This window comes from Leptosomus discolor, chromosome 14 (assembly GCF_034619465.1).
Source record: "Leptosomus discolor isolate bLepDis1 chromosome 14, bLepDis1.hap2, whole genome shotgun sequence".
Taxonomy (NCBI): Eukaryota; Metazoa; Chordata; class Aves; order Leptosomiformes; family Leptosomidae; genus Leptosomus; species Leptosomus discolor.
In genome coordinates, this window is record NC_141404.1 from 5700897 (window position 1) to 5714788 (window position 13892).

General features: G+C 49.7%; 1 protein-coding gene across 1 annotated transcript; it reads right to left on the bottom strand.

Annotated features, from left to right (window-relative positions):
• Window positions 1-8115: 8115 nt before the first annotated feature.
• On the bottom strand, window positions 8116-9375 carry CHST12 (carbohydrate sulfotransferase 12). Its single transcript, XM_009949235.2, has one exon. The coding sequence runs from the start codon at window positions 9373-9375 to the stop codon at window positions 8116-8118; it is 1260 nt and encodes a 419-aa protein (XP_009947537.1).
• Between the last annotated feature and the right edge of the window lie 4517 nt (window positions 9376-13892).

Here is a 13892-nt window from a genome sequence, read left to right on the forward strand (position 1 = left end):
CGTTAGTCTAGGTTATCCTGACCTGATGCAAGAACCTTTATCCAAAGACCTGCATGCCTGGACTACTATTGGGTACCTGTCTTACGCCAAGGTGGGTCCCCACTGCGCACAGCATTACCCAGCACTTGGGAAATGCTTATATACACTCAGTTCATTGATTTCCCATTAGCTAAAGGTCACTGAAGGCTTTGTAAAAAGCTTTATACTCTCAGCATGACCATTCTAGGTGACAAATACTTCTGATTTACCCAAGAGCCAAAATACACAGAATCTGAAATCGATAAGGCATGTAAAGGTTGAGAGAGAGAAAAACTGGAGACAGACAGAGCTGCCCAATAGCATGTGAAAGGTCATTGGCACCACCTCTCCTGTGCTTCCAGCCCCTGTGGACATTGCCCTGCTTGCAGAGCCCGGCAGCTGGTGAAGCTGCAAGCCTTCCTCTCCCAGCACAGGCAAGGAGCACCTTAGCCCACTGCTATTTTCAGTCTGCTTCTAAATGACTGCTTGTTCAGTCCAAGCCTACAAATCCCACCACCATTCATCTATTTCAGATAATCTGACCCCGCATCATGTATCAGAACCCCTTGGATTTTGCCCACTGTATTCTGACAAGCTTTCATCGGTTAATTGTTCAATTATTTCTTTTCTCCTCTACTTTGGCCCCTGCTCCCACCCCTGGAAAAGCAAACAGGGTAGGTCTCCATGCTGCAACAGATAATACTTGGTTTCTCAGCAGCCCCTCAGGCTCATTTGCCCACTCCGTAGCATCCTCATTTTGTTTGTAGATGCCCTCAACTCCCCTCACCCTTTTTTATCCTTCAGAAACACATCCCCAGCCCTGCTCCTCTCCCTGCTGACCACTCTTTTGGCTGCCACTGTCTTTTTGACACGTCTTCTTGGCTCTTCTCTGTCTCCTGCACTCCTCCCATGTTTTCCACAGAGACCTGTCCAGGGTCCAAACAAAACAAGAGTCAATTCCGATGGCATTTTCTTCCATCCATTTTGAATTCCTGCAACGACAGAGAAATAAACACTGAAACTGCAGCTTCTCTTCCACAAAATGTGGCTTTGCCAAAGCTGCGTGTGATCCATCTGCCTGGGGGATAAAACATGGGATTCGTGAGGGCACTGCCTGGTGGGTCAGGAAAAGTCTCCCTCATTTGTTTGTGGTGGCTTGTGCAAGGCCGGGACTATTTTGATACTGGCACAGTCTGACACCCAGATTTGGCACAGTCTGAGGAGGAGAACCTGAGGCAAAATTATGAACACCTTCAATAGGTGAAAAGCAACAGCCCTGCTAATGGTCCCTGCCACCTCAGTTGGCCGAGCACCCTCTGCTCAAGGATGCCCAGCACTTTCCAAGATAAAACCAGACATTTTGTTCGGAGGTATGGCACACTCTGTGTCTCCCCTGCATCCCGAGCTGCCTAGAAGCCATCCAGGGATGCAGCAGGGCAGTGAGCCGTGACCTCTGTGCATTTCTGCAGCAGAGTTTTGCTCATTGACCCGTACAACCCTTGAGCTCTCTGAAGGGTACGTGCTTTCTGAATCAATACAGTTTTCATGCCAACAGCTTCCAGACACACCCTGTGGCAAAAGTCTGGACTGAGGCAGTTTTGCATGGCTTTCACTGCCAAGTGCTGCAGCCCTGTCTTCCGACACCCCTGCCCAAGGCAACGCTCCTCCCGGAGACTTCCAAACTGCCCGTGGACACAGCTCACACCCAGGAGCCCTCCAGAAAACAGGTACTTCCCACTCCCCCTTTATGGGGGACAAACAGATGACAACTTGAGTAACTAGCTGAAGGGCTTACAGCAAACAATTAGCAGCACTGCTAATTAAAAACACACTCCTCAGCTCTGCCTTGTGGTTTGAGGAGGAGAACACGGTCTATTGCATGAGTCCCTGGGTTTCTAACACCTGTATTCACATCGGCCGCTGCAAGGGAAACTCCGGCCACCCTGCATCCCGCCACAGCCTGGGGGTCACCGTCTCTCTCCAGATGCAATGGACCCTCCCAGCAGTGTCCAAACCTCACGGTTCAGACTGCAAGGACACCAACACCCGAAAAGCCAAAGAAATAAAAAGCAATAGTCTTAAGAGATAAATGGTGAGCAAAGACTGCTGAACAGCCCTGTTCACCTGCCCCTCTTTGCCTCTGGGGCAGTCTGCTAAAATTACTGTGCCATTCTCCATTGGCACCTATAGATTATTTTTTAAATCATCTCCTTCCATGTGGCTTTCCGGAGCCTTTGGTGTTCTTCGGCAGCAACTAATTCTCCAGTCTCAGGGAAAGGCTCACAAAGAAACAAAAATCCTGCAGAAAGGTGATTGTTTCCTATTGAACATCACAGCAACTTTCTTGAGGGGCCTCCAGGCCCAAAAATGTCAGGTTTGCTCCTGAATTCACCATGTTTCTGCTGGCCTGTCGATGGTGAGAACCCAAACCCTTGCACCCTGCTACCAGTAAACAGATCCATCACCCTGCCAGCTGCTGGCAGGCGCTGCCCCCCAGGCAGAAACAAGACACAAGAGAGAAGCTGAGGTCACAACCCAAAGCCTCTCAAGGCAAGGAAACACCATCTTCAGGTGGGGCAGCTGGGTTTTCTGAGCATGAAAGAGCAAGAAAGGCCCAAGTTCAAAGAAATTTGGCTCAGGGTGCCCAAACCCATAGCCAGGTTTTGGTGTGGGAACTTCCCTCCCTCCTCGTCAAGGGTCAGGTTGCCAATCTTAAACCTCCCCCCCCACAGGAACCAGCTGCTACAACTTCTCCACTTTTTTTTTTTTTTTAATATTTTATTTTAAGCCATCCTTGCATGAGGCAAAACCACAAAAACCGAAGACAAAGCGGGGCTGCAAGGACACAAGGCCACCGCAGCCAGCCCCACGGGAAGCCAACACAGCACGTTGGGATGCTTGAGGGGACACTAGAAAGAGACAAAAGGAAAGGAGCTTCGTGTCTTGCAGGGAAAAGACAGCAAGTCCTGATCTCCAGCTCCAGCAGTGAGCCAGCGGGCAGGAGGAGGGGGTGGGGGGGAGGGGGGGGTGTCACTGCTTTTAAAGTGCATTTGCACCCCCCCATACTTCAGCCCTTTGTGACCCAAAGGCTGGGCACTGCCTGCAACACAGGTTGCACAAATAAAAGCTCCTGCTGAGCGCAACAGCCTGCCTGCAGGTTTCGGTTGTGCTTTGCTCCATCATTTCAGAGGGCACACGTGATGGGAATTACCACTGACAGCGGGTGGAAGAGACGGACCCCCGCTGCCGCGGGAGCCAGGCTGGGGGGAACGGCAGTGGCATTTGTCAGAGCCCAGGAACAGAAAATGGGTTTCAGATGGGCCACTGCAGAGCGGCTGCATGGCCCTGGTGCCTCGCACAGGCACAGCGACCGCAGCGAGAGGCTCAGCCAGCCCCACCACGCTACTGAGCATCGCTCCTGTCCCGGCACAGGGCTCTCCTGCATCGCACCCATTCCGGCACAGGGCTCTCCCACGGCACCCAGACCAACAGCTACCCAGCTCCTGCAAGGACAAACCTCAACCTCCACAGTCCAAGCTAGATCCATGAATTGATTTATTCAAGGAGAGAGCAGAAGAGTTGCATTATGCCTAATCCAGACGCAGTGCCACCCACCCTCCCCATCTCTTCCCTAAACAGCCAGGTATCAACAGCTTCATTAAATTCTGCTTTCCCTTCTTTTCCCCTCCTGCCCTTGACTATGGGGTTTAAGAGCAAGACCAACATGGGCAAGCCCTTAAATTCAAGCAACACAACTTACTTGTAAGTCACCACACCCCGCACCCTCCCTGGCACCGTTTCGCACCACAGTCACACAGCACCCTGCCAAGTCACCGGCTTTCCCCGCGGGCTGCCGCAAAGGTCCGGCTTACATAAGAAGGAACAAACTAGCTTTTCTTCGTCACCCTTTCAATGCTGCCATTCATCCCCTGCCCTCCATCCTCCCAGTGCCACCTTGAGGGATGCAAAACACACAGCCAAAACACTTCATCTCACAAGTTGTCCTAGGGCAAATTTTTGTTGCCCATGGGTAATGGGTCTCCAGTTTCGCCCCCCTAAACCACAAGTGAATTAAAGGGTTACAGCAAAAACTACTGAGATGCAAAGGTACCCATGTGTTAAGGACGCTCAGTACCCTGGCAAAGCCATGTCACTGCTCAAAAAGCAAAGAGCTCTGAGGCCTGACAGTCCTTCCCTGGAGGGCCAGGTCACATGCGTCCCACTGCAGAGGTGAATCCGGCATCAAACAGCAGGTGCCCAACTCCATTCGATGGTCGTGTAAAGACTTTGGTTCTGACGCTGAGCGAGCACTAAAGCTGGTCTCAGTTCTACCCAGCTGGAAACATCTTGGTCAAACCCCAGGTTATTTTTGCATCTGCGCATCGGTTCTGCCTGGTTAGAGACTCTGTGCTGACTTTGGCCAAGTGGTCAGCCCCAGGGAAAAGCAAGCCAGGAGGCGAACAGGATGTAATTTTGCAGGCTGAGTGAGAAATGACAAAGCCAGGTTTATTCAGACACAAAGGGGCTGCTTCAAAGCATTTTTCCACCCCTTATAGAATCAGTACTAGCATCACAACCATCTACACTCCAGGATTTTTAGCCCTCTTCTGACTTCAGGCCAGCACGGATGCATACCGTCTGCCCTTTCCAGTCATTCTGCCATTATTTGTCAAATACCAAATTCCAGCTCCTTTAGGAAACCAGGGGGGAAGGAAGCACGGCTGGTTGAACTCTTTGTCCCCTTCTCCACCCTCCCCCCCTACTTTTACATCATCAGAACAGAGCAAGAAACCCACAAAAAATGCACAATCCCAAAGCTGGAGGCTACGTCCCAGTTTCTAGCAACCCAGCGGTCTTACCACAAAGCTCAGCACAGCCTGGATCCCCTTTGACTTCCTAACAATGCATTCGCAGTGGTGGAAGGGTGGGGAAGGAGGGCTTCAAAAGAGAAGAGCAGGAAGGAACAAGCTGTTTTGAACACAGAAGCCATCCACTGCAATGTGAACCGTCTCCATCTGGGCTTTACTGCTCCTCCCGGCAAGCGCTTTGAAGCGTGGCGCCGGGAAACGAGGCAAGGGCCAACAGCACCCAGCACGCGGGGTGGCTCTGTGGGTCTATGAATACTAAAATGCCCTGTATGTCAACGAAGGCTGGATGTGACAGGGCGAAAGAGGGAAAGTACAGAAGACAGAGCCCTCAGTGGCCTTACGCCATCCATATGTTCTCCCGACTGCAGCTCTTGGGGAGGCTGATGAAGCCATTGGGCTGCAGGCAGCTCACTGAACCTTGCACATGAGGTGCTGTGGGCCTTAGTGTGATGCAGGGAGGTATTAGCAAATAGTGCTGGAATTTACCCCCTTAATCCAGCTTTGGATGGGGAGAGAGGACAGAAGTCAGTGCGTTCAAAGCCTCCCCCTCTCCAGCCAATACCACAAGGGAAGGGAGGGCTTTTTCTTCTATTGCGGTTAAATTACAAGGCAGCCCGAAGGAGAGGATACACCCTCTCATCACACAGAGCAGCTGCTGTGCAGCCGTTTTTGCACCTTCTCTGCCAATTGCACAACCAGCACCTTGCTGCCAGAAATGATGGTAACATTCTGCAACCCATTCCTCCTCTGCCTCGGACGACTGACTGACAGCTGGTGACCTTGGGAAGATGCTCCTGGGCTCTTGCCTGGGACAAGCCATGGCCATGAATCACAGGACAACTGCGACTGAGGCGGGAGCAGCTTGTTCGCAGGGTGAGCCAGCGTCATGGGGGTACATCGGCCAAGCACTGGTCAGAGGGGCAGGAAGAGACAGGACCAGATCAAGAGGTTCAGGGGAAGCAGCTGGAAGGAAGTTTGCACGGCATCTGCGCTACGGTCCCAGCCGCCCACATCTACACATACTAAACATCAATTAAATTTAAATTAAAAGAGAGAAAAACAAACACTTTGAAAGACAAGAGATGAAAACATCCATGCTGTATCTTTGGAGAGCGAGATGAACCCACCCTGAAGAAATGTAAATGTAGCAGGAACCAAGTGACTCCCGGGATTACTCATTACAGGAGACGAGATTCTCAACATCTTTCTGTTTTGCAGCAATTAGCTGGTAACTGGAGAAAAAAATTGAATAGATCAACACTTTTCTATTATTAGTTTTAAATGACTCAGAAACAGGCACTTCCTTTTTCCTCAAGCTGTGAAGAGCTAAGCACCAAGACCCTGATCATGGCTTCAGGCTCATTTGAACTGCAAATATCTCTGCAGAAATTACAGGAGAGTGGTGTGAATACAATGAGAAACAAACCCTTTGTTTTGAACATAACTACTAGCAATTAGCTTTCATTTATAGGTTAAAAAGCTTGATACAGCTTATTCGCTAGGAAGAGCATGCAATGCCAAGAAAATGTATGTGTACAGAGGTTGGGGAAGCACGGAGAGAGAGGGGAAAAGTCATGCCTGCTGATGACCTTGGAGAGAAACTGCGTCAAAGGCCAATATAAAGAAATCTGCCCAAAACACAAGGCTGCAACCCAAGGCCCAACCCTAGACCTTATAAAACCAATACCATCCGTAGCCCAGGGAAATAATTAAGCATTTCAGCTCTAAAAGAGTTGCCTGCCCAATCTGCTAAGCAGACAGTTTTTGCAGAGCAATTCAGAGAGAAAAAGAGAAGCAGATTCAGCTGACGAGACGCAAAGAGTCTCTCTAGAAGCATTAATTTCCTTTGGGAAGCAGCCCACATGCTCCTAGCACAGTGGGCAACCATCACTCCTGCAGCAGGTCCTAGCAAGGCAGATGATTAAATCTGCATCAGCCACTTGGTATAAACAGAAAGGCAGCGGATGGGGATGCAGCATCACGAGCAGTAGCTGGCACTCTGAAAACAAGTGAACTTCGATTCACCTTGATGCCTGCTCAGTGTAAGAAACCTTTCGGACCTTCTTCTTCCAGGATTAAGCATCTGCATTGCTGCCACGTCCCCTCAAAGCGTGCACAGGAACGAGGACATAGCACAGGGCAAGGGACCTGCACCGTACGCAGCAGTGACCAGGCCTCGGAGCAGCACCACGTCCCCACCCTGTGATGGGCTGCAATATGGTGACCCGCGCTTCTGCCCAAGCTGCTGCAGCGCGAGGCCTGGATGCCAATCTCCCGGCAGCACGTCCATCCAAGAGCACGCTCTGCCAAGCCAGGTTGGCCCCAACCTCCAAGAACTTCAGGCACTGCCCTGGAATGGGACACGTCATGGGAGATGCTCCACACTAGCAAGGTAGACAGGGGCTGAGGAACTTCAGCTTTTTCCAGAGCAGAGTCCTGTCACTACTCTTCCAAAAGATGAAGCAGCGCAGAGGTACTGTCTTGGCCACCTGCATGTCCCGAAACACCCCACGGGGCTTGGCATCACTGTTCCCAGCCGCCATTTCCTTCCTGTGACCTGGCATCATGCTCACCAGCTAGGAGCAGCCAACATCACCAGAGCACTGGTATTCTTCCAGGGCTATTTGGTAGAGTCAGGCACTGACCCATGGGATTTGCCTGGAGCCCAGCTCAAAGCGACCACCAGTAGACATGGCTGGTGAAGGCACCACCACCAAATCCAGCTCCCAAAGAGATCTGAGTGCTCTGCAAACCTCAGACCTATGAAACAGCAGCCCTGAGACAACACACAGAGGCAGGTGCATCATTTCTTGGGGTTTTCTTTTACTTTTTTTTTTTATTCCTTCCCTCCCTTTGCCACAACACACACTTTGTATTAAATATCTTAAATATATTAATTTTTAAAAAGTATTAATAAAAAGATACTGAAGGACACAGCTGGCAGAGTGACCAAGGGCAGTGACCCACTGCAAAACATGGGGATATTTCAAAAAAACAGAAAACAAATTATAACCAAAAAAAAATGGTATTTTTTGCTTTTGCATGTGCACAGCTGGCTGGAATACCCTGGACTCTGGCATTATTGCAAAAACGGAAGGGGAAGCGGTAGAAAAAATATATTCCATTGTACCAACCTGTATGGGGAAAGGAGTTAAGAGCAAAAATGAGGAGGTTTTAAACATTTTTGGTATTTCAGATATTCCCTCCCACACCCCCCGCCCAATCACTTTTAGTCTTTAAGCAAGTTTTCTGGCTTGGGGTAGCCAAAGAGTACAAAATCTGCTTCATAGAGCTTATAGAGCTGCTGTCTCCAAGCCAGTGGGATTTTGGCAAACCAGTTATCTTCCCAGCTGCTGGCAGTCCTGTTCCGGTAGCTGGGGGGGAAGCGAAGCAGCCTGTCCACTTTGAGAAGCTGCAATAGATACGCAGCGTCCTCATCCAGCGTCTCCAACTTCCCGATGAAATCGTAGTCTATCTGGCACGGATGGCAGAGACGGTAAACCTGCCTCCAGTGCTCATTGAAGGGGGCCATCTTCTCTGTCCTGGGATCCAGTAAGTACTGGATGAAGTCAGAAAAGGAGACTTTGAGGCCTGCCCCGAAGGCCTCACTAACAGAGGTGGGAAGGTTGGTATGGTTGGAGTACAGCTTTAGCATGGGGACAGCAAAACGCCGGTAGAACTCCTCATTCTCCAGCTCAAATTTGCTGCGAAAGGCAGAGATGAGGCGGACAAAAGGGTCTCGCACAAAGAGGAACTTCGTGTACTTCTTCAGCTTGATCTTCATGAGGTGCCGGGAGAACTTCCCGTAACGGCGCCAGAATTTGTTGAAGGTCAAGTGGGTGCTGGTGTTGTGGACATGTTCCCGGGGGATATCCAGAGGGTTCCGGTATGGGACCCCCTGGTCCAGCAGGCTCTCGCTTAGCACAATCATCACCCGTTTCCAGTTGGTGCAGGCCACCTTGGGGACGTAACAGTAGATGATGCCATGGCGGTCATCCACGATCAGGTGGTTGAGCTCATAGTTTGGAATGTCATCAAAGGAGCGCTCCTTGGTGGGGAAGGTGAAGCTGGAATTGGCACAAAACTCCCGCAACGTTCTCTGCCGCTCTGTCTGCAGTTTCTCTTGGTCCAAGCTGTTTCTGTCGTTGTGCGTAGACCAGTCATAGCCTCGCACATTCTCTTCCAAATTGCTCACCACAGGCTTGCTGGAGCCCGGGACGAGTAGCTGCTCTGCCTTGTGGGGGATGGAGCTATTCTGTTTCAGGCTTGAACTAAGAAGCTTTGCCAAAAAATCATCCACATCTGGCAAGGCTTCCCAGTCTTCACCTGCTGTGATACCAGGAATAGCTCCTGGGGAATGAGGCCTGGAGAAGGATGTATGCAGGTAGAAGTGAGCCGTTCCCACGTTGTCCCAGTACACGATGATCAGGAGGATCATGAAGATGGAGACCAGCACCACAGAGAGACGGAGAAGCCGTGCTTTGGTCATCCTGACACCTACTGTGATAGCTGGCTTTCACCTGAATTCACCTCCGGTTTGCAGAGTGAGGCTTGGGATCTAGCATGGTGCTGCAGAGCAGGAGCCTGGAAAGGTACAAGAAAAGAAGTTAAGTTAAACTCTTAATCACTCTGGTTTGGAGGGAATGACCTGGCACAATCACGACTCGTTGTGGGGCTGACCATCCATCTCCACATGGGGAGAGCAGTGCAAGTCTGAGGTACCCATAGAGACCCTTGGAGAAGAGCTGACTGGCCAAAAGGAGACATAATGTGTTGCAATTTTACCAGTTTCCATAGAAATCACTGGGTTTTAATCAATCTCAAGCTTCTAGAGTCATGTGATTTCAAGAGAAGCTGTGTTTTAATTTAAAAAAATAAAGATTTCAGGCCTAGAGTTTACAGAGGGAAGTTTGAGAGTGCTAAAAAATACAATGGCATACAGAAAGTATGCAGAACTACCTTTCAGACCTCCTTGATTTTTAAACATATCTAACAGACAACAGGAAGAAAGAGCGCTTGACACACGATTTTAGCTCGTGGTATCACACTGTGGTCTCAACCCCCTATGAAGATGCTTTGTACCACTGTGCTGAAAACAAAGGCCTTATTGGAGTTATAAATACAGAGCTGAAGATGCCATTGCCCCAGTGGCTAAAGCAAGTCCCTGTTGAGAGAACATGACTGACCTGAACACACCATCTTATCTAATCTGTGTGAAGGCACCCAGTAGGTGTCACCTCCACGATCTTTCTTGGTAGCTACATCATTTCATCACGAACAGAGATTAGACAAACAGTTTTCCTACAAAAACCCCCAAAGGGACACGGCCCTGATAAGAGCCACGCATCAATAAAAATCTAAAGGAATGATTACTTTTAACTGAATGATTTCCAAGATTAAGAATGCTCTGGTAAATCTTTGTCCATGTCTGGACTCTGCTGAGTCAGGACCTCTTTGCCTGGTTTAACGCAATATATATTTCTGTCACACTCATCCCTAACAACTCTTGATCACCAAAGACAGGCAAGAAATCACTGTTAAAAGGGCAGCTCAGAAGACCTTTTCTGGAGGGTGCAGCAGGTTTGTGTTTTTTCATTCAACCAGTCCCATCTTTTCACTGCTGCCTGCTTCCCTGCTGACTCCCAGCCCCTTTCCACCAGCAAGCTCTTCAAGGGAGACCCATCTCCCCACCCTGCTGCCTGTATTCTGGTCCAAGGCTCTGCACAGAGGCAGGCTGGCAAACCAGCCTTGCTCTCTCCCCAAGTGATCAAGGAGCCAGTGCCTACAGCGGAAGAACATCACAGTAGTAAAGCGAGGAGCAGTTAACTGATATTTTGAGAGAGAAACTAAGGTTTGATGTTTTACAGCCTCTCTCTGCAAGGTTTAACATCAAAAGACGAGCAAAAAGTAGTCACTCCAATCTCCTCCTCCCCTCCAAGCCCTGATGATAAACACAGAACAGCACCTACAGGTAGAAAACAAGAGCCGCCCTTTCTGCAGACATCCCCATTCAATCTAATGACTTCAGAACAAACCCCACAAACACCATCTCTGAAAGCAAAACCCCTTCAGGGCAAGCTGCCCTGAAGTTTTTCAAAGCAAAGACTTGGTCTGTCTTCCTCTGGAAACACAGAGGTTGCTCCCCTGCCAGCTCACACGCCACCCTTAAACAGCACCAACAGCACCCGGTACAGAGAGGCAAACAACCTGACAGTCCAGATATGCCAAAGTGCTGAGCTCTTGTCATTCCCAGAGGAAATGGGCTCTGCACCTTCGAAGCCCACTGCAGCCTTGCACTGAACGACTTGTCTAAGGACCCATCTGCATGTCTGTGCTTATGCCTCAGGGATGCCAGATTCTAACAATCCAAGTCCTGGTTCCAACACTAGACCAAACACATTAGACCAGAATTTAATAACAAACATGAACAATACCAGATACAGTTACATATCAAAGCATTAGCTCATCTTGTCCCAAAAGACACAAAACCCTGAAAAGAAGGTTTAGGGGGTTTCCACCTTGGTGTATTTATTTACGCTTTGGAGGCAGGGAGAGCCAGAAATTCAGTGTAGCTGTAGCCTAACATGCGGCTTTGCACTGCAACACCAAACGCTGTGTTTCCTGGAGCCAGGCTCTTATTCCACATGTGAAGAGGAGCAGCAGGAACTGCAGACATGACACCTTGCACTCTGTGGAGCAAGAAGCAGGTATTACTCAGCAGTAATTCTCTACGTTGAGCTAGTCAAGACTGAGGATGAAGCAGATCTAAGAAGAGACACCCAGAGAGATGAGCCTGGAGTTAAAGAAGGGGCAAATTACATATGTGCGTCAGCACTTCAGGCCAAGCACCTCGGTCCAACAGCAGAAGATAATGGAGTGACGCTGCCAAGCCTACTGCTTGGCACACTTCTGGGTTTGTGTTTTGCCTGAATCTGTTCTTGCTTTTGGGCCGGTTAGCTGCTCAGGGCAGGGACTGCTTCCTATTCTGGATGAATAGGGTGCCCACTGCGCACATAATCCCTAGCACACCAGGCTTCCAACACTGCTTGAGACCTTCAGGCTGTCCGGAATGCAGCAAGCCCAGAAAGCTGCCCAGAGCATCCCTTGCTGCCACCCCTACATCCAGCAGCTGACACAGCTTCAGGCAGTGTGGCAGCCTGCGAGCATTTCTGCCAAGCTGTCCCACCCCGGCGCGGACAGATCACCCTCTCAGCAGCAGCGACAGAAGCAAACGAGACACCGCGTGTGGCACACGCATTCCTCGGGCCAACGGAAGGAGGGCTCTTCGTCAAAGCCACCCCCATCGTGGAGCTTTACCGAGCGCACCCCAAGGGCTGGAGCCTGCTTTCCAGGATGCAGCACGCTGGCCTGCCAGAGCGTTTGGCTTTTCCAAGACACACAGCAGCAAGCAGCACAGAATCGAAATGACTCCACATCTATTAACTCTATCAGCGCCAGAGAGGAACCCTGGAAAAGAGCTAACACACAACTTAACTCCCCCTCACGAGAAAAATGCTGCAGAAAACAGTTACTCTGTTGACTACGATACATCCTCTTCCTGAACACTTCATAAAAGATGCCAGACTGAAAGCACAAATTAGAGGTCTCCGTGCACATCGGAGGGAACGCGCCTCCATCCTCCCCTTGCCAGAATTAAAAGGAAAAGCCTCCAGGAGGAGCCAAGAATTTACATTCAAGTTTAACCCAAAGTCACCAGCCAACAAGAACGTGCACCACGATCTGCACAAAGCTGCTTCTGTGACATGATGCTGGCAAACCGGGAAACGGACCAAGTGCTATAATCATGCTGCAGAGTCCCCTGAGCAGCCATCCCGTGATCATCTCCGACCCAAACCTGGCCTCGGTGCAAACCAAGGACTCTTCTCCTCATCCCAGGCCTAAGAAAGACACTGAGGTCCGACGTCACTGTCCCATCCTTTCCTATCACCAGCTTCCATGTCAAATAGCTACCTCTCAAATCCTCATTTAAAACCAGAAAGGAGGGATGTGTCCCCAGCGCTCTTATTGCAAAAGCTATTGCAGATGCAACTCCTCAGGGATTTGGAACCCTTATTTGCACTTCACAGCGTGACTGTAACTGTTTGTTCTCTGGGCAAACAGCAGCTTAAGTAATTCCTGTCTCTTTCTTCCTCTCTCTCAGCTTTGTGCAAGGACTACATTCTCTCACAGCCTCTCTTTGCAAAAATAAGTAACTCCACTTCACTTACAGGAGCAGTAAGGCCTATGGAAAATAAAGGCACTTACAGCTATGTACCGGAGAGAGCGGAGGCAACGCTTGGGTGCAGATTCCACCTCTTCTTGCTTTGTGTTTCCCCAGGCTTGTCCCTTTCCCACTGCTCCTAACTCCCTGTGGGGAAGCACAAGGCACAGGTCAGGCGCTAAGCGCCAGCTCACCTCCTCCAGAACCCACTCGTTCTAATGTGAGAAGATATGGGATTTCAGGTAGCTTGCTTGGGCTTTGCCTGCTTCTTGAAGATGAAAAGAGGTGGAACGAGAACTGTTAAAAACATTAAAAAACAAACCAACCAAATCAAATGGATACCTTCCCATACTTAGAGCAGCTGCATTCATCAGCAATTGCTCCACCTCTGCAGCCGCCTTTACCCACATATCATGGTACACACCTGCTACCAGTTACACTTAGGGAATAAGCAGCCTCTAGGGAAGTGGAACCAATTTAACCTCCCGCACATGCAGGAGAAGCTCCCATCAGCCAAAGCAGATGGACACTGTACCAGTAACTAGAAACAAATTTCATCCGCTTGGCCATCACTCAATAAATTGCTTTCCCCAGGTTTCCAAAAATCTAGTGCCCTCTGCAGAGCAGGGAAGTTTTAACCCATGTAAAGATATAAGTGGTTACATTAGTATAAATGTATAGTGTAAGAAAAAAATAGGGCTTGCATTGCATGTTCTACCCCAATTTGGCAAATACATGCCAGAGAGCAGCAAAAGAACATCCTGATCTACATACCTATCCCAGGT